This window comes from Phalacrocorax aristotelis, chromosome 3, assembly GCF_949628215.1.
Source record: "Phalacrocorax aristotelis chromosome 3, bGulAri2.1, whole genome shotgun sequence".
Lineage (NCBI taxonomy): Eukaryota > Metazoa > Chordata > Aves > Suliformes > Phalacrocoracidae > Phalacrocorax > Phalacrocorax aristotelis.
The window spans coordinates 116440121-116467469 of NC_134278.1; the positions used below are offsets into that span (position 1 = coordinate 116440121).

The window sequence follows — 27349 nt, forward strand, 5'->3', positions numbered from 1 at the left end:
CGACATCAGCGCTTTTTTCAGATCTCTTCATTACATCCTCTCTCAGACATGAAATGGAATGATAGTTGCACAAAAAGTTTTCAAGTCAGTGAATGTATGTTTTATAATGCATTTATTTCTGTTTTACAGAAAGTACCTCGCTTTCTGGGACTTTTGTATTTTACCTGTCTTTCCTATTGTAAGTTTAACTACTTTCAGCTTTGTCTTGCATAAATCACCTCTGAGTATGCTTTTCACTCATAATGTACATCAGAGAGAATGTTCTTCTTCCATTTTTGCATTATACATAAGTAGTGAAAAATGTTTTTTCTCTTTTGTTAATTTTGATGTACATATTGCCACCACTGACGTCACAGTGGTTCTTGGTTTGGTAAGTCAGTCTCTTCTCAGTGAGGCAGCACAAGCTGGTACTGAGTATCTGAGTATCAACCTGAAGCAATACATCTGACCTTGCAGCTTGACATAGTCCATTTGCATTGACCTTACAAGAGTGGAAATTATGAAGTCTAGCAACAGACCCAGAAAAGAGCAAAAAAGCAAGCCTGTTTTCTTCCTCTGCCTAGAAAAACACTGAACTTCTGTTTTTTAACAGTTTCTGTCAAAATATTAAAAAATAATGCACCGCTCCCTTGTAAACAATAGCACTTTAAGCTTGTGCTTGCACTGTAAGATGAGGCATAGATCACAAATGCCAAACCTGGTAGAATTGGCAGGCAGGGTCTCTGCTAAGTTCAACACACAGCATGTTTATCATTCAGACTATGTTATCCAGCAACCTATCTGCTGCATTGCACGCAAACGTCTTGGGGTCTGTGCTTCCAAACTTAATAAGAGATGCATGAATTTGGATCCATCTGTTCCTGTTGTGTACTCTATATGAAGTACTGTGTACAAAGATGAGAGAGAGGCTATTGCTTCCATGGTCACTAGTTGTGAGGTCATTTGCTTATTATAGTCACAACACACAATATTTTTTGTATGCCAGAGCCCCCTGGGGCCAAGGTTTCTGTATACATAATTCTGCTGGATTTATTACACTACTTTGAATCTGGGCCTTTCTCTGTAGCTAATGTTCCAGTTTCATGTCTCTTAATGGTATGAGGACACTATCCTGCTTTTTTATCTTATTTCTGCTTTTAATTATTGCTGAAGACAGTTAGTCACCCTCCTACTCTAATAGAATAGATGTGAATGAATATAATAGAACTATAACAGAATGATATGCTGTGTCCAGAATTCCATATAGGCTGCGTTGCATTATAAAACCACAGCATTATATGAAGGCAATATGGTGGTTCCTTGTTTTAAGAGAGAAAGAAGAGACTAGCCATGACTGGGAGGAAGGTCAAGCAGCTTGGAAGAATTCAGCATTCATCCACTCTCCTCCTTTGCCTCTTCCCATTTCTGAAATTATAAAGAATACTTAGTAGTCTTAGTAGTTCAGTTAAGAATGAATGCTATTTCAGTTTTCCTTTTCCCTTTAATAATGAGTGAGCTGATCTTTGAAGATGTATCTTTGTCTCCAGCCTCCCAAGATAACTGTGGTATGGTAATAATCCAAAACAGCAATGAAACATTTTATGATACTATGGTGGAAAAATAAAGTATGTTAGGATATAAAGTGCACCCTCAGCAAGTTTGCAGATGACACCAAGCTGAGTGGTACGATTGACATGCCTGAGGGACAGGATGCCGCCCAGGGGGACCTGGACAAGCTGGAGAGGTGGGCAGGTGTGAACCTCATGAGGTTCAACAAGGCCAAGTGCAGGGTCCTGCACCTGGGTTGGGGCTACCCCCAGTATCAATACAGGCTGGGGGATGAGGGACTGAGAGCAGCCCTGTGGAGAGGGACTTGGCGGTACTGGTGAATGAAAAGCTGGACATGAGCCGGCAGCGTGCACTTGCAGCCCAGACGGCCAACTGCAGCCTGGGCTGCATGAAAAGAATCGTGGCCAGCAGGTTGAGGGAGGTGATGAGACCCCACTTGGAGTACTACGTCCAGCTCTGGAGCCCTCATCACAGGAAAGACATGGACCTATTGGAGCAGGTCCAGAAGAGAGCCCCAAAAGTGATCAGAGAGATGGAGCACCTGTCCTATGAGAAAGGCTGAGTGAGTTGGGGCTATTCAGCCTGGAGAAGAGAAGGATCTGGGGACACCTTATTGTAGCCTTTCAGTAGTTAAAGGGGGCTTATAAGAAAGATGGGGATAAACTTTTTAGCAAAGGGGTTGGACTAGATGATCTTTAAAGGTCCCTTTCAACCCAAACTGTTCTATGGTCCTGTTTTGTGATAAAGCATTCTAAGAATGCTGAGCTATCTAAACAGAGAAGTTAGTACACATTAATTTTTGTTCTCTCTAACTAAAGTGAGCTACAGCTTTATAATGTAAACTATCATTAATTACTTAGTGGGACAATGCCAGACCTATTAGCTTGACAGGACATTAAATTCCCCCTAAACTGAGTTGTGCGGATTGTGGAATCATGTTGGTAGAGCAGACTACCCACAGTCGTTTGTATCACCCTGTAACTGTCCTGGCTGATAGCACCTTTGTGATATCTTGACCAAGTGGCATGCCTTCTTTGCAATACTGGCAACAGACTGGCCAATTTGCATTTTCATATTCCTGGAGGTGTATGGTTCTGCATTATAGACCTGTTACAGGGGAGCTGTATTTTGCATTGTCCACACAGTCTCTTTGGGGACCACTGTGATAAACTGGTCTGCAACCATTACTAAACAGGTGGCTGAAAAGTGTAATTTCAGAGATGATATCTAGTGCAGAAATGAGAGCAAATTGCTGAAATGAGTTTACAGAAGAGCTGAGGACTGTAACATGGTAGTGCTGTCAAGAGTTGGGACAGGTTTCTCCTTCCCGTAGGGTACATTTGTGCTTCCCAGGAAGTGCTAAGTAACATGGAGCTTGCCAACCCTGAAACTCAGTGGAAATAGGAAGAAGATAAAGACAAGAATACTTCTCAAAGCCAACATATCTTTTTTGTGCTAACCCAAGGCGTGAAGATACCTTCATGGTTACTGACATTGCAGGCTCCTTGGAGGATTCTTTAGTCAGTGTGTCCTATTGTATTTTTGATTAAATCTTGCTGTGAACAAGCATTGGTAATACTATGTCATATGGTAGAGTTTTGCTTTGTTCTAGGTGTTCCATGAATACAGTCACCTGGGATATGTATCAGCTTCAGCGTTTATAGACTCTTAGTTGCATAAAGCACAGGCCATGCCATTTCCTCTAGCTGCATTTTCAAAGAAGCCATGGAGGCTGTACATTCCAGCTCCTCTGTTCTGCTGCAGTGGGGAAGATCCTTTGTAGTCAAAGGATCTTCGAATCCTGGGAACAGAGTATGAACTGTGGTGAAGGTGGACTTGTATTCCAAGACCGTCCTTCTTGTTGCCCCTCCCTTTGTTTTTTGTTATGACCGTATGTTGTATCCTTCCACATCACTCTTCTGCTGTTGTGTGTATTCATGTAATATAAATCCACTGTTACTTTATCCTTGTGAAGGAGGTCCCATGTCAAGTCTTCCACTTCTTCTCGTGTCTTCTGTTCAAATAATAAGTCTCTTTAAACAGCCTACGTGTGTTCAAGTGGTGATAAATGATTTGACAATTCCACGTTTGCTGTATGTCTCCATTTGCTTAACACTTCTATGTCTTGTCTGCTTCTAGAACAGTGGCTCCTTGTTTTGTACCACAGTTTGCACATGGTCTGTGGGAAATGGGAGAACCAAAGGCAAAAAAAATATAGCTGCACTTTGGCATGAAGATTGGCTTGTAAAGCAGCTTTTTCATTCATCCTCGCTTATTCAACAGTACTTCTCTAGTCCACTAGAAGAGTAGGAAAGGAACCAAAGTAAAGTTAATGGCTTTTTCTGATGGCACATAGACTTCTGGGAGAAACAGTCCATCTTCCATACACACATTGACGTTCACCCTTGTTTGGTAAGCTGGTACAAGGCCTGTGCAACATTTAATTCCTGTTTGAGCTGAAGTATTTATGTCAACTTGAACAATTCTCACTGTAGTGAGTCAGTACTCATGCATGTAGAACATCATGATCTTCCCCTTAAACTTTTATCTTGAATGTACTATATCCGTATGTTCTGATGTAAGCAGGCAAGCTTTTGGGTTTTGGACAAAAGGAATGGTAAAATTAGCATGCTGTGTTTGAAGTCAGACTGCATGATCTAATGACTCTGGCTTTAAATTTTATCAGCTTGTTGAAATAATTTTGCTTGAAATCAATAGGACTACTCATATGCTTAAATTTAAGCACCTGTGTAAACATTTGCATGAGTCCGGATGTTATTCAGCACATAGTTATAAGCTGGGTTTTTTAGGCATTATCAAAGAAATTATTTTTTAGCACTGACATTTCTGTTGTAAGCGTTGAGCAGCTGCTTCTTTTTGTAGAAGAATTTTGATGCTGTCCAATATTGAACTTTGATTTCTTATTATGTTTTAGCTGGGTTTCTTTTTATGTTCCCTCTCCCCCAGTTCTGCTTCTTGAGTGAGACTACTGTAGACTGTACACATGTTCTCAAAAAATCTTGCTTTGACTACCCCAAACAGACACACTGATAGTTCTAAGTCTCTGCTCCTTTTTTTCCTGTAATGCTAGTGGGCTTGACTGTGACTTGGAGCACAAAGCTCACTTGTAATAGTGTCTAGTATAGTGTATAGGGGCTTAGGGAGAAATTAAGATACTTACACTGGAGCAATTGCATGAGGAATAATAAATCCTACTAAATCTGAGCTAGTTTTGCATGAAAGCATGGCGTGGTTTGCCTGTGATCCAAAGTGCGTTATTTTTTAAGTCTTGTGATTTTTCTTTAAGTCAGTCAGCTTTCCTGGAACCAGAAATCCACTCTGCCCACACAATAGTGACTGTTGATTGAAGTATTTATTTGACAACCTTTGATTTCTTTGTATCTCCTGGCAAAATAATAGCAGGGTAGAAAGCATGTGAACCTCCACTTCCTTCTGGTGTATCAGATTCTCCTATTTCATTTTTAGCTTAGAGTCTTAGTAATTGCAACCCTGTTAGTACTTGTGAACACTCAAAAGTGTTTATTTACAAAGAATTGCCTGCAGAGTAGTTAGACTCTATCAGGTAGTAAGATTTTATAAGGTGCAGGCATGTCAATTTCATTCTAAGGCCTTCTGGAGTGATTGTATCTTCAGGTCAAAACTCTCAGTTTGCAAACTATGAACTCATGAACTTGTGAACTCTTGCAGTTTTAAAACAAATCCTTTTTGTGTGTGGGGTTTTTTTTTTCCCCTAAAACTGCTACTTCTGCAATTATATGACTATGTAAGACAGTTTCTGTTTTTTTAAACTAGGGTTACTAACTCTTGCAGTTACAGAGACAAGCTTGAAAACACTGGCCTTAAGTTCTCCCAAGACAGAAAACCTAACAGTAATTTCTAAGCTGTTTTTTTCTAAGACAATCTGACTTATTTGGAAACAGTATAGTGTGTTTTGAGCACCACTAGCTGTACTGCTGAACGCGTTTTCCCCGATTCTGAGTTGCTTTGAGCCTGTCCTAGATGTCCTAAAATGGGAGAAGGGACTGAAGGAAGAGTAGGGTGGCTTTGAGCTACTGTCATCTTCCCTATACAGCATACTGTAAGAAACAGAAACTAGTTGAGTACCCAGTGGACTACTTTGCCCTTACCTTCAAAACAAAAAACCCTGTTCTCAGTGCTGTGAGCAACTCTCTTGGCTTCAGTGGGTTTGTGTCTGTGCCTCTCATCAGAATTTGTTCTGTTAATTCTTCATTAAGGATATGAATTCACTAAAAGTATTAATTAGGCAATTTCTGAGCACCATCTATAATATCTCTTCCACAGATAAATGCGAAAGTATGTTATTTTATCACCTCTTCCTGTATAACTACACTGTAACTGGCTCCTTTACAAATGATCTTCCCCTTGTAGCTAAGTGATGGTCTGTTTTGCTACATTCATGCAGTGATACCAAGCTTTAAAATAATGTTCTGGTGAGTGTTGCAGAAATGAATAAATCTGAATGATTCAGTGTTTGCTGTTCAGTTGTATTGCAATAGTTGTGCAACTGACATATCATGGAAATGATTGCATTTTTTTAACAGCAGAAATTGTGATGCCTCTTTGCTTGGGTGAGTATTTATCTGCAGATTTGCCTCCATTCCTTCCCTCCATCCTATGAGTTTAACAAAAGCTTATCTAGTATAATGGTGGTTAAACAGTTTAATCGTACATTTTTTAACTAAAACCCTTGTTCTGGTTTCTGCTTAGTCTTTGTGGAGGGGAATCAGTTACTGAAATTGAAAGCAAGGAGTGTCACCTGAATGAGAGCATGCTATGTTAGTTACTCAAATTGCAGTCTAGAGAGCTTTCTGTTGCAAATTTCTGTACAGGCTTCTATTTTTACTTCTGTTACAGGTATTTTATTATTCACAAGACCAGGCTTATAACCTCTTGGAAATGAGAATTACTGTAAGTAATTGAGTGCTTTGAAATCAGACAGAAAAAAAAAGCCTGATCCTTTCTATCAGCACTGACTAACATCTGTTTCATTGGATTGATGCTTGGCACCTCCTTGGATCAGATTTTCAGCTGACCAATGCTGTTTACAATTGTCCTATCGCAGCTTTTCACCTACATGGATGACATCCTGCCTCACTATCTTCACAATAACGGACTCTAAACATAACAGCATCCTATGGGGATACAGTAGAATAACAACACATCACACTTCCCTTTTACTCACCAGCAACTTTTTACAATAAACCACTAATCCTAAGCAACATCGGAATAACAAATGAATAATCTGAATGGCATATGTGTGGAGGTAATGTGTAACACAAGTGAGACTAATACAAATGTTATTCTCATAGATCATTCTAAGATGAAAATTGAGTTAAGATATCCTGAATCTAGTATTCTACAGCTTCTATCCTCCTGCCTTTAAATCCCAACAGCATTTCCTTTGTTAGAAGAGCACAGGACATGTTGGAAGTAAAAGAAATCAAACACAACCTTAAAATAACTTTTCCTTTTCCCTCTTAAAAGTCTGTCTTGTTGATGCTAATCCAATGAGTTAATATGGTCTGTATACTAGTATGTCTTAAAATGGAGCTTTTTACACATGCAGTCATGGTAGCAGAACTGTATATAGTATCTGAAAATAAGCAGATAAAAAATTTCTACTGTCAGTTTAAATTAGACCTTAAAATGGCAACTGCATGGTATTGCAATGCAAACGCACAATGAATAATATATATCAATGTCTATAGAGAGTATATTTTTATGTATGCGCACGCACATACACACACACAAATTACCTGCCACAACAAATTCTAAAACTATAGAAACTTTCTTTAATTTTGGCTAAGTTCCTACCTTCAGATGTACCTCATAAGTATAAGACTAAATTCTCACAAAATTTCAATCATAAATTATATACATTTTGATATATTTATGTATTCTAAATGAACACATCTTATATAAATATATATTTCAGTTACTTCTCCCTCTTTCTTTGTGTCTCTAAAGCTATATATTCAACCTAACACAGAGTTGATTTCATTGTTTTTCTTTGGGGCATACAGTTACCATCAACATTTCTCTAGTACTTAATCACAGATTATAAGATGAACATGGCACAGGTGAGGCAAACAGCAAAGTTATCTTATGGATATATGGCAAACGCTGCTTTTGCTTAAGGGAAGTTCTGAAGAATCCATAACTGAATTCAGATTTCTTTATCTAAAGATCAGACATACTGCCAAACCTTTATCTAAAAATCAGATACAGTTCCTTCTCCAAAGCTCATTCTGTTTTCATTTACCAGTCTGGCCACATCTGACAAGACATGGAGAATGCAGCAAGCAGAAATGCCAGAAGGAGCCACTTACCTTAATTTCATAGGTATCTAACTTTCAGCACACTCCTTTTTTAAAGAGTTCTTCTTACTGTGTTGAGATGCTGAGATTATTTGCTGCCCAGCAGTGTCCTGTATATGACTCTCATGCTCAGTAGCCCAGGCACAGCCCTGGAGAGAGAAGCAGGATTGTGCTCTGTTCACTCCCAGCAGCTTCACTGAGGCTGGGGCTCTTTTGAGCTCAATTGGTTCTAGATTGTTTGGCTAAATGGCAGCCACACTTCCTTCTATTCTTTCCCAACTTAGTTTTCCTGCCTCCAGTGGTGCTTTTTCCTTTCTTTGGACTATAAATAGGCCTGCCACAACACAGTCTATAGCAGTAAGGAAGGCAGGAAATGCATTTAAACAAAGGAAAGATTGTAGGGGTTTTTTTGCCCTCCCTGCCAATGTAAGTAAAATAATTTGATAAACCTTGCTCTGCAGACTCAGTCCTCTTGCATGAGGAAAATACTTGTTCAAAAACGTGCTAGGATATCATTTTTTTGTACTCTACAAAAAAATGAGGAGACACAGTAGCACTAGCCTTTTGACCTTAGTCTTTTGTTTAATTATCACTTTCCTTAAGTATTTAATCTTGATTAAATCTTTGAAATTGTTTGAGACTGGAGAGTTGGAACAAAGATTTTGTTTGGCTTAGAAAAGAGGACAAAGATGGCTAACATTTTAGAATGGCAAAATGTGTTACAGGAGGTGCAGATCTTAAGAATGCATGCTTAAGAATGACGTTTAAAGTCTGCGAGTCATCATTTCATCCGAGTACTTTATTCCTCAGTGAAACTTACCCTGCAGCCTCAAGCCAGAGAATGAGAGGCTGGAAGTGTTTAAGCAAACTAAGTGCATTTACATTCAGGGAAACAGAATTGTGTATGTATCCAATGAGGACAGCTGTGCAGCTATAGCTTTTGAATAGCAACTATGTTAAAATCCTCAAATATATAGAGAATGATTTTGATGGGCTTTGGGTCAGTTTTTTGATCAGAAGCTTTCCAGTTATAATAATTTTCAGCTTAGTGGTTTTAAGAACACATACCAAACCTCCAAAGCCCTGTCAAGCTTAAAAAAAATTAACAATTTTCACATTATACTCAATTAAAACGATAATATAGTACTGTACTTACCTAGCTCTTTACCTCTTCCCTCTATTCCCACTTTTTCTGCTGTCTGAGGTATGTGGCTTTCCTTCAATTTATACAAATTAGGTAAATTGCTGTAAAAAAGCTTTCTGCTGGTCTTGTGGTCTTTTCATGTCAGAATAGCAGTGTGCTTATTGAAGGTAGTTAAGACTCTAATGCATGGTTTTAGTGGGAAGATAGAGACATAATAGATAGATGTTGCTATGTGGGCAAGTAATTTTTCTTCTGTTTAAGCTTTGTATGTGAAATATACACACAAGTCCTGTTGAAAGTGGTGAGAGTTAAGGACCTGTGGCATTTGAGGAATCTGGAAAACGTTCAGCTTTTTGTTTCAGTCATATTATGTAGGCAATGATCATGACTGTTAGCAAGTATGGTGCTTTATGTATGAATCTGCAAAGCTTTAGGTAGACTAGATGATGCCACAGCAGTTTATATAAAAATCAAAAGCATCTTCAGGAAAGTGCATGCCTGGTTGAGAACTTTGCAGAGACCCTATTTCTCATGACAAGAATGGGATTGTGAAAAAAGAGGCATACAGGTGGTGGATGAACAAACATTTTTGTTGATTTCTTGCAAATTAATAAGACCAATATTTTCCTTGAAAGTACTTTTTTATCAAGTTAAACCAAAATAGAAAACTCCAAGCGAAACTCCTCTCAAAACCAATAATTTAATTTATAGAAGGACCTGAAAGTTACAATATTTGATATTTTTTCTTGTGTTGATATTGGTAATTAGAAGACAGGTTTAAAGTCTTAAGAAGGTATTGATCTTTGCAGATCACGTACTACAAATCTCACAAAGAGGAATATAATTCTTTCTAGTGACCAGTGGATCAAATGCTGACTTGAGCTGAAGCACAGAACCAGTTTTAGCTGAAAAGATTCTGTCGTGGAGATGGCTGAAGGCAAGCTGCAGTCTTTCAGACCTTAGACCAAGGCTGAAGGACTGGCAAGGTGCAAAAATTTACTGAATTCATTATTGTGGAGCAGCTGTGGAATAGGCCTAACTAACCCTGTTTCTGCAAAGTTGATCTCCACGATCTAACAGCACTGAAATGGAAAGCTGCTTAGCAGTATTTCACTTAGGCATACCTTTATTCAAATGTAGTTTAATTTAATTCTTAAATCTGCTCAATGAGTTGCTAGTGGTTACAGGCTTGAATTTGCATCACACATTTCTCTGAGCACTGTGGTGCGGTTAGCACCAAGCACTGCCAGAACCCAGGAGAGGCTTAAGTCTTGAATAGCTGCTTGCCTTGTCTCAGCACAGTGTCAGTAGAGCCCATTTGCAGGAGCCTGCTTGCACTGATCTTGCTGGTAGCCTTTCTTTCAAACACACACACCTTTTCTCAATGGCTTTCAAAATATCTCCAAACATTAAAAATAGAATGCAGGGTTAAAGCAGGATTTCCCTCTTCTGTGATTCCAACTTTGCACACTGGAAGAAATTCTCACCCAGTGTGCAAACTTTTTCACTCCCACTTTACCCTTGCAGTCTTGAGGACAGAGTCTGTCTTGAGAGAGGTCTTCAGAGCGTCCACTTCAGAGTTTCCTTTGGGGGTTGGTCAGGTAGCTGGTGGAGCCACAAGAGGACTAGAATCAGGGTGAGGAAGAGTTGCTGAGGGCAGATGCTTGTTAGGTGCAGTTAAATTTTTCTGTGTCAAAGCAGAAGAGATGTATTCGCTCAGACAGCCCTGTTTTTCGAGTCTTTTCATGCATTAGACTCTAGGACAAACATTGGCTGCATGAGCAGAAGCAGAGTAATACTGTAGTGCCCATAACTTGTATGGATGTTTTTGGTGCCCTGGAATTCAACACATGTTGTCTTCACAGCTCATTTACACTCTGTGCCCTGAAGATACATGCATGTGTTAAGGATGCAAACAAACTCTTCCGTGAGTTCCTGCTTGCAGAGTCAGCCTGTTCCTGTAAACAGAATAATGAATTCTTCACTACAGAAAATTCAGACTGAGCTATCCCATGGCAGTATGACAAAAAGCATTGTTTTTTTCTGGACACTTCAAAGGGGCTTCGCACAAACAATTTTGATTTCTACCAGTGAGCCACAAAACATTAATCTAGATGCTTTGATATGGTTTCCTTACTAGTGCTGATTACTGAGTTAGTTCTACATCTGCATCTGGCTTTTCACAATTAGAATGGTAAAAATGGTACCCAAATTCCCATGAAATTTGTATATGGAAGCTTTTCAGAACAGCTTCCAAAATAAAAAGCTGAACTATCTGAGCCTTCTCCTGTGCTTTTATGCTGCACCTCCCTTCTGCTGCTGAGCAGCATTGTGTTACATCACTCTTTCCACTGACATCAGTGGGAATGGGTTTGACATAATGTCAGCACGAGCAGGGCAGAGCACTCTAGTTTGTTGTGCCTATAATTCATTAAATGTCTTGAATTCTTTATAGTGTTATTTCTGTCCCTCTTCTCTCCTCAGTTGTCTCCTTCTTGCCTTCACGCTTCATTGCCTCATGGAGTATGTTGCAAGAAATTACGTAACCTTCCCTGGTGAAGCTATACTGAGGGAGAAACAATAAACCCATTTTTATGTTGGATAGCTCTTGTTTAGTCTACCTGACAGCACCATGGAAATCACTTTTCTCAGTAGTTTTGAGTAAATTATGAGGACACAGACTTTCCTTTGATTTCTGATCCTTTTAAACACAGATGGTCTTTCCGGACTACAGTGCAGGCTGTGGGCCAGATCCCTAGCTTCTACAAATTGGTATTGCTTCATCAGCTTCAGTGGAGCGACACTGATTTGAGCTGTCTGGGGAATCTGGCCAATTGGTTTTAATGGATCTGTGCCAGTTTATAGCAGCTGAGGAGCTGTGAGTTTAAGGGTCTTTCTAATTGTAGCTTATATTCACTATATAGAAAATGTATTGTTTTTCTCCCCTCCGCCACTCAAGCAAATCATCAAAGCATAGAAATATCCCAACAGATCTGCCGCTTACAGCTATGGGGCAAGCTGAAGAACAGGTTGTTGTGATCTTAAAAAAAAAGAAGTCAGGGAAAACCGCAGGTCAGATTCAAGCTGTCAGTCAACATACATATAGAAGATAATGTGCTCGTTGTCTACCCTGTGTGTTTGTGGCCTCATGAGGTTAGCACAGTTGTGGACTGAAATCCCTCATGCCATAAACTATCTGTGCATATTTTAGATTGTTTGTGTGGTAATGAAGGGAGAGTATGAATAGAAGGCTAATTTGTTTTTCATCTTCTTGCATACAAAAACACAATGTATATTTTTTTCTCTGTACCTTAAAGAACTTGCATTGAACTTGATGGCAGCATAATAGTGAAGATTAAAGTTAAAGCTTCATTTACAAAATGTTGAAGTTCTTAAGGCCCAAACTTTCTGTACATTCCCACATCCTCCCTGTGATTGATTTCTGTACAAATAACCAGGAGCTTAAAGCTTTTAGGGAGGCGGTGACAGCAGGAAAGGTTATCTCCATGGTATTGATGAGGAAATAGAGTAACTTGCCAAAGGTCTCACAGGAAGTAGTTCTTTTATTTGGAAAGCTTATTCTGTTAGTTGTTTCTGCTTTCTGTCTTTTCCCCCCTTGTATTTTACTTGTCTCCTATTTCCTTCTCAGTTGCATCTTTGTATTCAAGGTTCTTTGCATTGTAATTTTGCCTTGCTTAGGGTGTGCATAATTTAGTCTAGCAGAGTTGATCTTTGCTTCCAGCCAGGTCACGATTTAATCTTCTGTTCCCACTTGTAGAATTTTCATGCAAGCACCCTTATGTTTTCTCCTCTACTTTTAAGAACCTGCCATAAACAACTGCAACGTTACTCACTGTTCTTCTGCAAAACTCTCCTTTGTCCCATCGTCCTTTAAAAATGTCAACACTGTTGCTGCAGGGCAGCAAGTAGTGTTTTGTTCCGGGAAGGTAAAAAGGGCTACTTAAAATTTCAACAGGTTCTTGAACAGTTAGAAATGATCTCCAGCAAGTTCTTCTTCTGGTGCTGCACATCTTTGTGGCTTCTCAGCAATCCTGGCTGCTCAGGATGCCATGTCAGAAGTCCCCATTCCTGACTGCATCTCTTGTTCGTACAGGGTGGGGAGCTGCTCTCACTACTACTAGCATTATCTCATTATTTCCTTGTATACTTTTTCCACCTGTATCCATCTTATTTTCTCATTTTATACCTCTGTTGAGAGAAAGCCTTTTTTTGTAGGACTTGGCACAACAAGGTGCCCATTTTTGACTCCCATGTGCACTGACTCAAAGGTAATAGTAATGGATAGAAGACCTCAGGCCTGCACCTTGGTCTTTAGATGTTTGATCTCAAAAGCCCACTTTTCTACTCTTGTATTTATTTTAATGTGACTTTTAGAATTGAAGTTTCCAAGAAAAAAAGTGAGAAACAGATAGCAGTGACAAACTGTTACCTCCTTTTTGTATAATGTACTAATAAAAGAGCAATGATGTGTTTTACAGGTAATGAATCTCTAGCAAAAAGACTTTCCTACAGGAATCTGTTAACTTTTTCATGGTTGCTAGAAGCTGTGCACACCATTTTACTTATCCCTCATAGCCAGGTGTAGATTAGGAAAGAAAATTTTAAATCTAAAAATGGCTAAAATCCATCTGCTTTTTATTAGGCTGATGGAGTTAGGTTCTCATTTACGCTAGTTTCCCCCTTGCTGTAATTCATTGACCAAGATGAGTTACTTTCACCATGTATCAGTGTGAATTTATTCTCCTGTAGTTTCCTTTGCCACTATTCCAAGGGGCTTCTGTCTGCTGACCAAACATTTCTGGATTTCAAAGTATTGCTTTCCTGTATCTGCCGCAACAGGGGAGACAGGTTAACTTGTGCTAAACACTGTTGTGTCAGCTTATGGAAGACACTGTAGTCTAAGCCTCTTTGCTGCCATGTGAGGTAGGGCAATCTGTACTGAATGGCTTTTTGGGGTACAGCTACACAGTTCTCTGTTGGAGCCCGGGTCATACTGACAAACGTGCTCTTCTGCTGGAGCGGTGAATTGAACACCATAAATCATACTGGAACATGGATCCTTTTCCTGGCACATATGCTGGGAGGGGAAGCAACTGATTTGCCCCGCTACACGGTGACATCTCTTCAGTGCCAAATCAATGTTGCTTGCACCTGTCTTGAGAGCAGCTGACTGCTGCAGCCTCCTCTTCTGAAAGAAAGAGGAAGAGTTGCTTCTTCACGGTTCCTGTCAGGTGCTGTGATAGCGTGTCACCTCCTGGCTGACACTAATCACGTCTTTAAGAGGCCCCAGGGGACAGGAATAGCAGTGTGCACAGTGAGACTCCCTAAGCATGAGGTTTCTTTAGTGATTTTTGTTGTGTCAGGAGGATGAGTGTGGGTTTTTCTTTCCCTGTTCCTGCATTCCTAGGAATTGTTCCAGTGCAGTTAATGCTTTCCCTGTCTCCGTGACCTGCATGTATGAGCTAGCTTTACATGAGCTAGACCAGCTGCTCATAGCCTGGGACAGAATTTTGTTGTTCAGGGAGATTAAATAGCTTATTTCTCATGAATCAGGAGGAGTCCTCAGAGTCAGCTCGGCTTTTTAGGTGACAGCTTTTACTTTAGGCTAATGGGTGTTTTAAAAATAGTCATTGTTAGACTGTATTTGCTCTGTGGGAACCTTTAAACTTCTAGCATGCTTTTACTCTGTTTTTGGGTTCAGGCTTTTCGATTGCTGCTGTGTTGTTCTTTTTCTGAGGCTTCACATTTCACATTTTTCCCATGGCAGAAACACAGATTCTGTCTACTTGGAGCTATTTCTTAAGGTCACCATTTCCTTCTAAGATTTGTGGATTTTCTTATCCTTAAACGTGAACAATGTGGCACTTCAGATGCTGTGCTGACCTCTAGTGACAAAGGCAGGAGAAAAAGTATCTTTGCTGTTAAAACCTGTGAATGGCAGGCTTCCCCGGAGCTCTCCTCTTTTCTGCATTTTTCAGCACAAACACATTATAAGGGCTTTATCTCTCCTATTGCACCTCCAGGTCTTTATGATATTTGCTTATATTTCTGTCTAGTCGCTGAACAGCTGGTGCTGGGTTCAGATCTTCTGCTGGTTGTGCAGTGGGAGAATTCTAGTAACTTTTATTAATTATAAAATTAATAAGTTTTGTAACCTGCTGATACGTCATCTCATTTATGAGCCTACAATAAAATGCTTTACATAAAGATAACTTAAACCCCAAACCCAGAGTTTAAAAAGTTTGGTTTGACTCCTACTTTTTGCCCTTTAATTACAAGTACATTTTAATTCATGTTTCATGTTGCCAAGAGGGGATTTGGAAAGGTTCAGTGAGATAGTACTTGTTTTGAAACATAGGAAAAATTTATAATTAGCAAATTTCTCCAGCGTTGCTAGATCTCTTTCGAAAGGCTTTAAACACCTCAATCCTCACAGTTTTGAATTGTTTTATTTTTTGAAATTTTGAAGCATTAGAAAATTGCTGTGGTACTTTATATATTGGGAGCACAGTTACTCCTTGTGTGAGTCTCTGAATTCAGTGGAGTTGCACCAGAATTAGCTGGGAAAATGCTGGTATGTGTTAATTAGCAGATACTGTCAATTGTACAGAAGAATGAAGAGATGACAGTGGAACTCACAGAGAACTGAAATAGTCACATTAGAAGTATACGGGAATCATAGTGAGAGAGAGCTGCTGGACGGACCTTTTGTTTGGTCTGCCCTGGAGGCTGGAAGACCATGTGCAAGGAGCTCTCGCTCAAGGGTCTTGCCCTCGAGCCCTGTATGCTGCTGAGTCTCTTGGTGCTGTTTTGAGTTAGGTGTTTAGACAGAGAAAATACCTATAGCATTAGCTTTTCCTGGACTATCTTCCTTATGGTACACATTTGCAAGTGTTTTGTTAGGTCTGGTATGTGGTAGATGTAATGTTTTTAGCAAACACTCAAATATAAACCAAGTTTTAGTGGATGAAGTAAGGGCCAGCTTGGCTAAAAATAGTTACTGCTGCCTTCTGGTAGAATAACCCAATACCAGAACTATTACCAGATGTTAAATTAATATATCTGTCTGGATGCACTATGTATTGTTTCATTCAACAGTGAAGCCCTCAAAAGCTCCCTTTCATCTGCTTTTATATTCAATGTACTGAAATAAATTAACATTGCAATAAGTAATATAGTTAAGGTAGTTCCTCTTTTTTTCTTTTCAGCTTAAGGGAATTAAAAATTTTTTTTTTTTTACATTTTGGAAAAAAATACATTTAAGCATGAGTAAGTGTGGACGAAAATGCCATGTTCATTCAGCTCACTGTTGTGCAAATCAAAGGATTTCCCTTTCCTGTTTTATTTTTGAAACTTCCTTATTCCATGTTTGCTATTCAGCTCAGTTTGGTGATGTTGCAGGCCAAAGAAGAATACATTCATTGCTAAACACAGACTTGAAATTTCTTGCCTGTGGTAAAAGAAGGAAAATGAACATGCCTGGTGGTGGTGCCTTGTAGTTCTGTGAGGAGAGAGACTGCTGTGATGGATGTGATCAGTTTACCTTGGAAGAAGATTTTTTCTAAGTACCGGATAGTAGATATCAGTTTCACCACATGCCAAATCTGTATTTACAGGATGAAAACTACTTTGTGAAGTCCAGTGCCAAGGAACAGGAAGGAATAGGTGCATGGGATGGTGAGGCTTTGGGTCATGAGCAAATGACAGGAGGCGAAAAGCAGGACTGCAGCAAGGACTGGCCCTGGAAAGGGGTATCAAACGGGACAGAAAGTGGGGAATGCCCTTCTGGCCAGAGCTGAGCTGGATGGCTGCCTGCAGCAGGAAGGGGAGGTGTGGAGCCTGAGAATGGTGCACACTCACAAAGTGACAGGGACCATTTAAATGACAGGAAAGTGTAATTCAGTATTAGGTGGAAACAAACTATATCCTGCTGGGGATTTTGGAACAGGACCTACCCATCTTTCTGGGCAGTTATCTCCTGGATGAGAAGTGGCAGAAATTAAACTTTTAATGTGAAAGAAATAAAAAAATCTGCTTAGATGTACTCAAAACTTTCCTGCCAGAGACATTCCTCATTAAACACAGACGGTGGGATTTCTCAAAAGAGCTTGGCACAGCCTTTGCTCTGCTCCCACTGGAATCCATGATAGTGCCACAGGTTTCTGTGAGAGAAGAGCTAAATCAATATGGAGTGCTTTTGAAAATCCAGCCCAGACTGGATCCTGGCAGCATGAGTAGATAGGGATTGGAGGTGATGCTGAAATTGTCACGTATATATTTTCCATGCTGGCTAGCAGTATCCTCTCCATTCCCCTTGGTTCAGAGCTAATGGAAAGCAGTGTGTGGTGAAGCATGACTTGAGGGGAAGGGAAAGTCAGTGTAGAAAAAAATAAGAATATCCTAATTTCCTTCCTCCTCAGTGTCTTTTGTCAGGACAAAAACTGTACTGTAGAGCTTCCCTTCTACCTGAGGTTGTCGCTTAATTCTTCAAGAATGTATTGGTTAACAGCAAGCAACAAACCACATTGTGCATAATGCGCCTTCTGGATGGGATTCTCCTGAGACAGGCTGATCAGACTGGGGTTCTGTTTTTGCCAATGTGAAAGGCACTCTCCTTGCATGTGCTTAGGTGTGGGAGAATAAGGAAAAGGGGTCACATCTCCTCTGCCAGGTTCCCTGTCTCACATCAGGCTAGAGAGCAGAGGCTGCTGTCAGGTCACAGCCTCCTCTCACAGAAAAATATTGTTTGGAAGGAATCTCTGGAGGTTCCTACTGCCATTTCCTGCTTCAGGTAGGGCACGCTTCAAAGTTCAGTGAGGCTGCTCAGCTGCTGAGGCATAGCGGTATCTTCCCAGCCCTACAGCTCGAGAGGGAGAAGAGCAGAACAATTACAGACCCCAGACACAGCTCGGACAGTGCATGCAGCCTGAAAACTTCCATTAAGCATCTCTGAGTCAAAATGCATATCTGGTGATTCAGTGGTCTCGAAGGGAATCCGACACAGCAGACATCCTGCATTTCTTTGGTTTATGCCATTCTTTCCCCATCAGATAGTAAAATCACTGAATGCAGGTTGTCACAGAGGAAAAGCCTGTTTCAGCACAACGTCTCTTTTTGATACATGGGTGCTCAAATGGTAAAGGTTGGCAGGGGTGGTGTGGTGTTGGGATTCAAGATCTTTCATAGCTTGGTGTGCAAACACAGCCTGTGCCAGCTGTGGAGGTGGTGCCCCAGGAGGGTCCAAATTTTCTCAGTCTCTTGCTGTGTGAGGATACTCCTGTAGGTGAATGCAGTGACTGTAGCCCAGTCTTTGGCATTCTCCCAAAGAACACTGTTACACTCTGGCCCAGGCTGACGCTGTCACTCATTGGCAAACCTTCGGCAAATGGCTGATTTTCCTCATTCAGTCACTCTTGGTTAGTCTGCTTCTCTTTTGGAGACATGACTTAGCTTCCCTAGGTAAATTTCAGATCATCTAATAGAAAAAGCTATATAAATACCAAATAATGATCTCAGAAGTGAGCAGTAGCCTCTGTGACACAGCAGTTCACCTCTTTTTTGTTTGAATTGCTCCTTAATAGCTCTCTTGGACTGTTTGGTGTTAGCAGAGTCCCCAGAAAGTACAAACTACTCTTCAAAGTGGGTGGCATTATTAAAAGAACAATACTGTAGTCTCGCCTAGAGGCTGCAGTGGGGTTTTTGTTTGCTGTGAACTTTGAAGGAATGCACTGTGGTTCACTTGCGGGCCAGATCAGGCCTGTGACACACGCTAATTCTGTCGCCTTTTCTTTTGAGAAGTTAGGACGGAGTGCCAAAGCCAGGAGCCCCTCTGCTGCCACATCGACATCACTCAAGGGGCAGTGAGGATCGCAAAACTCAGATTCAAACCCCCATGGGGATTAGGATCCCTGGGAGCTAATAGGTCATGACAACCACTTTGGTACGATTAGCATTTTAGGACTTCTCTTAGTCAGGAATTTATTTGAGTGTGTCAGTTGCCACTGACGAGCTAACTATTTGTCATGACTGCCAGTTTTTTTCTCTTGGATTGAAATGATCTGTCCAGCTGTGACTTTTTTTTCCCAGGGAATGTTAGTGCTCACTTTGAATAGTTTTAACATTGGCTAATTTTTCATTGACTAGCATCCCAAAATGAAGGTATCTATCCGTATCAAATGCCTTTCTAGCTGAAGTGTGTTTAACTCTAGTTCTGTAGTAGCTTCATTCTCATTAACACAGCAGCATTATACAGGAACCAGCAGAATTCAGTTCTACCATGTCAGCAATTTTAATTTTTTTTGTAGCAAGGAAATGGCTGGCTGAAAAAGGACTAATATTTTTTTTTTTAAAGGGTCCATATGGTTATAAAAAGTATTGGTGCCATTTGGTATAAATTGTAATCTGTTCCAGACTCCACTGCACTCAGAAACTTCAATCATGGAGTTGTATGTGGTGGTTTCTGTATTTTTAGGCCTCTCACCTAAACTGCAGCTCTTGTAACAAGTAAATGGCTACAGCCATGGTGTCCAATCCCTTGTCTTAATGATGTTAAGAAAATGTTTAACTATGAATCAAAACTGTATTCTCGAGCCCCACAGCTTTTCAGGTGAAATGACAGAACCAGCTATGCTACACTCGGGCAAAGTAGGTGGGCTCCAGAGGCTGAGGTCAGATTGGCTGAATTTCACTTAATTCCTTCAATTGTGGTTCCTTTGTTGAAGCATTTCTGAAGGCCTGGAGCCAGGCAACGTGGAATACTAAGCACTGGGATGTGAGTGGCGTTCAGGCCGTTTGGTTTGCTTTTGGCTCCCTGTATGTGTTCTAAGGCATATTAGAGGTAAGAAGAGGAAAAAGGGAAAGGCAGAAGCATGCACAAAGTATGTTGTTTGCGTATACAGTGTCTGTAATAGAAGAGTGCAGCTATGATGAAGACATGACTATTGAACCAGAAAAATGTTTTCAAGCTTCACTCGGGGCTTGGGTCAACTGATGCCCTCTGGAATTGGGCAGGGGAGATGGAAGGTGGCCTGATGCACCAAAACGTCTTTTGTGAATTGCTGGTGACAGAAACCGATAGGCCAAGAGGGCACTTAGGCTTAGGTTTGCTGGTTGGTTTGTTCTGTGGAACCAGAGCCAGTGTGTGCCATCTCTCTGAACCTACTGGTAGCTTTTACTGGCAGCTCTGTGGCTGATTTCAACTATGTATATAAGGCAAATGAGTTGAAAAGGCCAGTACAACCTGAGGTCTGTGAAGTTTGATGAACAGCTAGAGAACCCAACTATCCCTCCCTGCTGAGAGGACAGACAACATTTGGTTTGGCAGCAGTTGTGTCAATGCATGTGCATCTGTCACCCTGTCGTGGCTCCCACAGCTGCAGATGGGTGCTGCCTGTGCTTGTTGAGCATGGCAGAGATGCAAGGAGCTGGAGCTAGTCTGCTGAAGAGAGAGTTACAAGGAAAAGTTACAGGCATTCAGGCTTTGTTTTGATTTTGCTGTTCCTGGAACAGCTTGGATTTGGGTTCGGGTTTTTTTTGTCTGAAATAACACAAAGTAAGGGGGTTGGAGTATATATTGTCTGAGAATGGCAAAGTCCCAGGCTATTCCAAACTTGCTGTTTTAAAAAGATGCAATAAATCAGCAAGGAGCCAATCTTGTGGCTCAGAATTACATGTTCAGTACAGTGTTTGACCCCAAGCAAAGACTTCTAAGGGTACTGAATTTTGAGTGTTATTTCCTCAGCTGGCATACTGGTGTACTGCCACAAAAAGTGGAGACTTGTACTGCCATTTTAACTCTCTAGTTGGGGAAGGATTGAAGGAGTACTGTGATGTTAAAAACCTGAGGCTGTGGTGCTGACTGCAGTGGCAGCTTTGGAGCCTGGGCTGTCTTTCAGAGGTGAGCATAGCCACTTTCTGAAGCAGGAGGTGGCCATCTGGAGGTGGGAGTGTGGGAGCACTGTCTTGTCTATGAATTTTCACGATAGCTGAAAGCAGACCAGAGCTCATCTTGAATCCAGTGAAGGGGTGTAACTATGACTTTGGTTTTTATTAAGATCATAGGATTAACCTTAAGCAGGAAAACTAAGAACTCTTTAGTTACAAAATTCCCAAGTAAGACCAGACCTTCCTTCCCTCCTCCTCAACCACAACAGGTAAGCAAGAATTTTTTTTTGTGATTATAGACCAGCTGTAGTGTTTGTAGTCTACCTCTTTTGACTGAGAAGAGCAATTGGCCCTTCACCCCTCTACTGCTTAATTCTAGAAAAGGCAAGGGAGTTGGGCACTTTACAAAGAGTCTCTTCCTTAAAGATCCCTCTCCCCACAGTTTCATTCAGAAATTTTTCTTGCACTTTAACATCCCATCAGATCTTAAACGTACAATATCTTCACTAGCCCTCATGTCAAATTCCAGCAGATAGAGAGGAGGTGCTGTGGGAAGGACAGATGCTTCTGCATGTTAACAGGCACATGGGCTTTAATGAGATTTACTGAGTGCGCAGTACTGAAAAGAATACAACTTACGATATTTTTGGTTCAGTGGCTGACCTAAATATTGGAAAAGAAATCTGATGCAGAACCAAAACAAGTATTTCTTTTTTTGGTGAAAGATCTAATTTTTGGACAGTCGGGCCCAATTTAACCCACTTTTTAAAGTCTCTTGTTATCATTTTCCTTTTAATGCTGGGCAGGTCTAAAAGACACAGCAAAAATGTTTCATTTGGAAAATGTCAAAAGGACCTGTTTCAGGATTCCCAAAGCAAACTCCTTCACTCTGAAGAAGGTAAAGTGAAACATCTGTCAGTCTCCTAATATCTATCTTTCCTTCCACTGAAAAATAGAGCTGACGGGAAGGTAGAGTTCATCACAAAAAGGAAATTCTCACCCTTCTCTTCAATATTTTCTGAAAACCAGGCCGTCATACTGAAAAGCCTTATTTGCAGATTTAGTGGGAAACCTGCCTAAACCAGGAAAGAAGAAAAATTCCACGGGAATCAGCTTCCAAGTCAAACAGTTTCTGTAGGTCTGTGTTTGAAATCTTCCCTCTGGAAGCTCAACTTCAGGCATCAACTAATTCAGATTCCGGCCTTATTAATACAGCATGAGAAGTAGAAACCAGCCAGACAGCTCCCTATAACTATCACAATGTAAATTAATTCTAGTACTGTAAACACCTGAGGGGTTGATTCTTGTAACATAAACACCAATAAAAGAAAAAAATATGCCTACAATTAGTAAATAACTTTTTTCTAAAAAAAAAGGTGATTTTATTGAGTTTTAATATACAGCTTTAATATGTTAGGGTAATCATACAAGATCTCTCTTGTGTTCAATTTACACATTACAATACAGACGTGAGCTAAGATCTTTTGTTTTAATGTACAAAAGGAATCCAATGTTGTCCACTAGCAGCTTTGAACTTGGCAAGAAAGGTTCTAAAGACTTTTAAGTGCAGTAACAACCATACAGACTACAAAATGAATATAAGGACTTTTCGCCAAGGTATATAAACATTAGAAAACAAATGGTGCCTGCTCCACAGGGCAGACAACTAACAAATTAATAAAAAGTCACTGACCAATGTTCCAGAGGAGGAGGAGCATTACCCTGTGTAACAGTTCTTATAAAATGGCCTAAGAATATCTGTATCATAGAATTTGTACTGATCAGAAAAAAGGTCTGAAAAGAAACAGTACGCGAGGAACTGAACAATCAAAAAATGACATAGTAATATAAAATATTTCCGTCACTATTTAAATGCCAAATTAATCAAGCAATAGTAAAAAAAAAAAAACCAAACCAAAAAAACCAAAGCTCTTCTGTTTAAAATAACAGCACTGTTTTTGCTTATTTTCAAAGATACTTGTTTTCTTATGAACACACTATATAGTTGATTGTTTCTTTCATACAGAGTAATGTGTCCGTTTGGTCTGTCATTTCAGTGAAGCTGATACACAATCAGCCCATCATGCCTCACCTTGACACATTTCAATGCTTTTCTCCCCTTACGTTTGCTACTCCGGTGCCTTATCTTCTCAAGTTAAATACTCTTCTTCCTTTTCTTTATACAGTGCAGAGTATATGGGCTTAGGATATGGAGATTTTCCTCTACTCCAGTTCACTCTCTAGTTCTGAGTTCAGTGGTGTGCAGTAGTTTGGCTTGTCTGAAGGTACGTACCCTGGGAGACACAAGCACTTGTACGAACCTTCTGTGTTAATGCATTTGGCGTTCTTGCAGAGAGACATCCTGTTGTTCAGCTCGTTGCATTCATTCACATCTGCAAAAAGGGGACATCAAAACACATGCACTTAAGCCTCCTGTGTAGGTAGAACTCACTTATTTCCAGCATTGTCAGGAGTAGAATGTGCTGTATGAATACACTGAGAACTACATTTTCAGTTCAGATCAGGTGGAATTAGGCTGGGTCAAAAGCTGTAACAGATGACTATGTTATCAGAAAGAGGTGTAAGTTATTATAGCACATCAATAGTGTACTAAATAGCCTTAAAGTGTTAGATCATGAAGTCCAAATTCAGCCTAAGCTGCAAAACAAAAATTTAATAACCACTGACAGGTGTTTATGTGATGACTGAAAAGTGTCTTGTAAGAAAGAAGCTCCAAGTTCTTAGTATAATATCTGTATTTTAGAAAATCAAATCCTTCAGGAGCTGTTGGTATTGCCAACTAAACAGTTGTGGACAGCAAACTTCTGCACTCAATATTGTGCAGCACTGGCCTGAAATACACAGGAGCTACATCTTTTCTTGCTAAGGAGGCCAGCTTGCCATAAAGTCCTAAAGATTACAAGGCATGCAGGCAGCTTATCATGATACAGCTGGGAGACCTCAGCTGTGGATTACAAAGTATAATGCTAAGCAAGGTTAGTACAGACCTTAAACTGATATACCCACGCACGGTCTCTACTAGGCTTCTACACTGAGGAGTGTCGTTTTGCTTCACCTTCTCACTGACACTTGCCATTCCTGTGTTTTGTTGTTTTAATTGAAGACACAGTCGACAGATGTCCTGGTTAGTAGTTATGCAAATTTACTAGTCTGAGAGTGAGAGGAATAGGCTGGTCTGTTGACTGTTGAAATCAGTGAGAATCAGGGGCCAAACCCCACCAAGTGGTTATCCGCATATTTAGGTGATTCAGCCACCCTAAAAATCTGCTTTTAAAATTACTCTTCTGCTCTGGATCCAGTTCCATCCTCTTAGCACACTAAAGCCTTTGAAAAACATTAGTTCTGTAGTATTAAATGATTGATACAAGTTTAAGCTTCATTACACAAATGTGTGTCTGCTCATTTCTAGGCTTTTAACTAAACACAGCTGTAACGACCAAGATGAACTGAGGAACACCAGCACAGTTATTTCTGTAACAATATTTACTGGCCTTTGCAGTAAATCAAACGAAGTTGGCATCTTTAATGTAATTCAGGTGATCATCTAGAACCCCTTTTTTCTGGCCCCTCCTTAGGTCAAGTGACTAAGTAAACTGACAGACTAACGGAAGAAGTAGTAGTAATACGCGATCCTCACCAACACAAGTCATTTTGGCCATGTCCAGGTGATAGCCATCAAAGCAGTCACAGGTGTAGCCTTCCTGGACTCTTACACATCGGCCATTTTCACATCCATTCAGAATACCACATTCCTCTGCTTGTAACTCCTCAAAGCTGTTCAGAAAACCTGGGTGGAGAAAGAATTGCAAACAAGTAAGTAACAGAACAGTTGAAAGTACACCCGAATGCATAGCAAGAGTCTGAAATTCTCTTAGAAGTTTACTGGAATGTGACTTGACTTTGCAGAAAATAGGTCAGCTTTAGCAGATCTGCACCATCTGGAGTTTTAAATGCACTAGAAAAGTGCGGTCGTATGTTTCAGGATGAAAACTGAATAACTTTGTGAACTCTTCAGCTTTTAATTTGTGTTAAAAATCTATTTTTCTTTAAAGGAAGCTGCATAATTTGACAGTATATTTTTTTAAAGGATAAACCGGTGTTTTCTAAATAGCACCTTTTATTTGAATTGGTATGTGTATCAACCTTTATGGAAACAAAGGTAAGAAGTAATAAGTACAGTCTAGAGTAAAAGTTCCCTAAAACAGTATTGTAGAAAAAATAAGGTGTGTGTAGGGGGGGAAGAGATGCGTTCTGAATTATCTAGAAGAAAACGTATTTAAAAAAAAAAATCAATCTCAACTGCATTAAGGAAAGTAAGAAGAAATCAGAGACTGCTTTCCTGTTGTGGTTTTGGTTAACAACCCTTTGGCTGGTACTTCAGTGACTGGTGCCAGTACAAATACCTATAATCTACCAATTGCTCCTTGTCATAATTCTAGATGGTGAGTAGTCAAAGCTAGAGAGTTGTCTTTGTATTCAGTGGTTTGTACAGTGCCTTTGTGCTCCCTGTCCTGGGCTTTTTTGACAGTTATGCTTTTATGTATAAGGGAGAATTTATACTTTAAAAATTATTTGACATTTTTACATGTTCAGAGATTCTCCCTAGGACTAAATTGCTTCTGTTAGTCCTGTCCAAGTTTTTTACTAGCTTTCTATTCACGGAGCAGTGATGTAACAGGACTGCAGATGGCAGCCCATCGCATCAAAAGGACTTTTGAGGAAAAAGTTGAACGCATTCGGGAGTTGTAGGTTTACCAGCATAATGACTATACAGCATAGAAATGGAGGGGAAATTCGAGCTGGAGTGGAATAGGGTAGGATACATCTCCCCATCTGCCCCATAACTAATATAATTAATACAGTGATGCCACAAACAAACTATTGGTTTATTTAAAATCTGTTGGCTGATATATATTGTTGCAACAGTTGTGATACGTAGATTTGCAGTGCCACCTAGGAATATGAATTCTTCCCTTTCCTGTGCTTGTTCTCCTGTCTTTTTATATTTACTCCATCCTGTCTTGGTTCTTGAGGCGCTCTTTTCTCTTGCCCTGCTTTGACTTTCCTGCTTTGGCCTTTCTGTATCGTCCTCCACTTCACTTCTCTATTGTTATTTCCACTCCCCCCTGCTCTTTGACTAAGTACACTGTTTCTGTCCTGGATTTTCTCTAGCATGGTGAGATTCTTAGTAAGGATCATGCTGGTCAGTGGTACACTGAATAAATTCTGGTGACACCAAACCCATATCATGACATAAGTACTTGCTGACATATGCCACATCTCAAGAACATATACTATACATAGGGCATATATAAGTGTACATTAAGTAGGAAACATTACCATCTTTTCCACAAACCTAGTAAATCACATCTCAGTGCAATAGTACTGAGGATATTGATTGGACTTCCATGATGTATGGTTATAACGCAGTAAGAAACTTGACCAATTTTCATTATATTCTCAAGTCCTCTAAAAGAGCTTGAGGGTCCTTTAAAGTGAATATCTTTGCTAATTTATAAAAAAAACAACAGTGCCAAGAAAGGGAAAGGTGCCCCCCCATACATAGATATTTTTTAAAATAAAGGCATCATTGATTTGACATATAGAATATATGTACATATATATGCATGTACATAGACATAGGTTCACATGTATATACAGTTTTTTCCTCTCTCTCATAAATACAGTATGTTTTAATTTTAACTAGCTAAACCCAACTCACAGCAAGTCCTACTTCACAAAATATTCTACTTCAAAACAGCTGGATGGGACCGGGGTGGTTTGGTTCTGTAGAAGTTGATTACACACAGGTAACAAATATTACATTGAAGTACAAGGCCCTGCCATGGGATGGGCGGTATTGTATTTCTTATACAGACTGCAGCAGGATTGTGACTTCTAAGTCTTTGATGCCCAAAACATGTGGCAACTGTATCTGTCAGGGAATATGCCTCTGATCATGACAGAGTCATACAGTTGTGTGTTTTGTAGTTTCCTATGCATTTGCTTGTCCCTGTATCCGATTCTGTGATAGGATGGGAACAAGAGACATAGGCTATTAAGCCTCTGTCCCTAAGATAGTGGACTCAGCTGTGGATTCAAAACTGTCCACAATTTTATGGTATTTATTCACTACTGCTTATAACTTGTGAAGTGCTCAGTATTTTATCTATCACATTGGTTGCACAGTCATCTTTCTGGGCTTTTCATTGTATTTGGTAGTTATCATCTGTGGGACATTTCAGTTAGACATCAAGACTCAGCACTGTTTAATTCAAATAATCTGGAAGTAAAGCAGTAAGAAATTTTACAATTCTGTGTAGAGCTAGGAGGTCATTTAGATGCTAAATAGAAATGAACTCATTAACCTGAT

General features: G+C 40.0%; 2 protein-coding genes across 14 annotated transcripts in view; both read right to left on the minus strand.

Annotated features, from left to right (window-relative positions):
• The window catches only part of RASGRP3 (RAS guanyl releasing protein 3), a 66271-nt gene extending 58095 nt beyond the window's left edge, over nt 1-8176 (minus strand). For 3 of the 5 annotated variants that reach the window (XM_075089259.1, XM_075089256.1, XM_075089257.1), the window contains exon 1: nt 7920-8176. The gene's annotated coding sequence lies outside the window, so the exon portion shown is untranslated. The remainder of the gene's footprint in view (nt 1-7919) is intronic. The other 2 variants (XM_075089252.1, XM_075089253.1) reach the window with 1 other exon arrangement.
• A 14137-nt stretch (nt 8177-22313) lies between these two features.
• LTBP1 (latent transforming growth factor beta binding protein 1) overlaps nt 22314-27349 on the minus strand; it is a 210017-nt gene continuing 204981 nt past the window's right edge. For all 9 annotated transcript variants that reach the window (XM_075089238.1, XM_075089236.1, XM_075089237.1 and 6 more), the window contains 2 exons: nt 24614-24763; nt 22314-23348 (listed from right to left, as the gene is read on the minus strand). In XM_075089238.1, the coding sequence (XP_074945339.1) occupies nt 23179-23348; nt 24614-24763 (320 nt within the window). In that variant the 3' untranslated portion in view covers nt 22314-23178. The remainder of the gene's footprint in view (nt 23349-24613; nt 24764-27349) is intronic.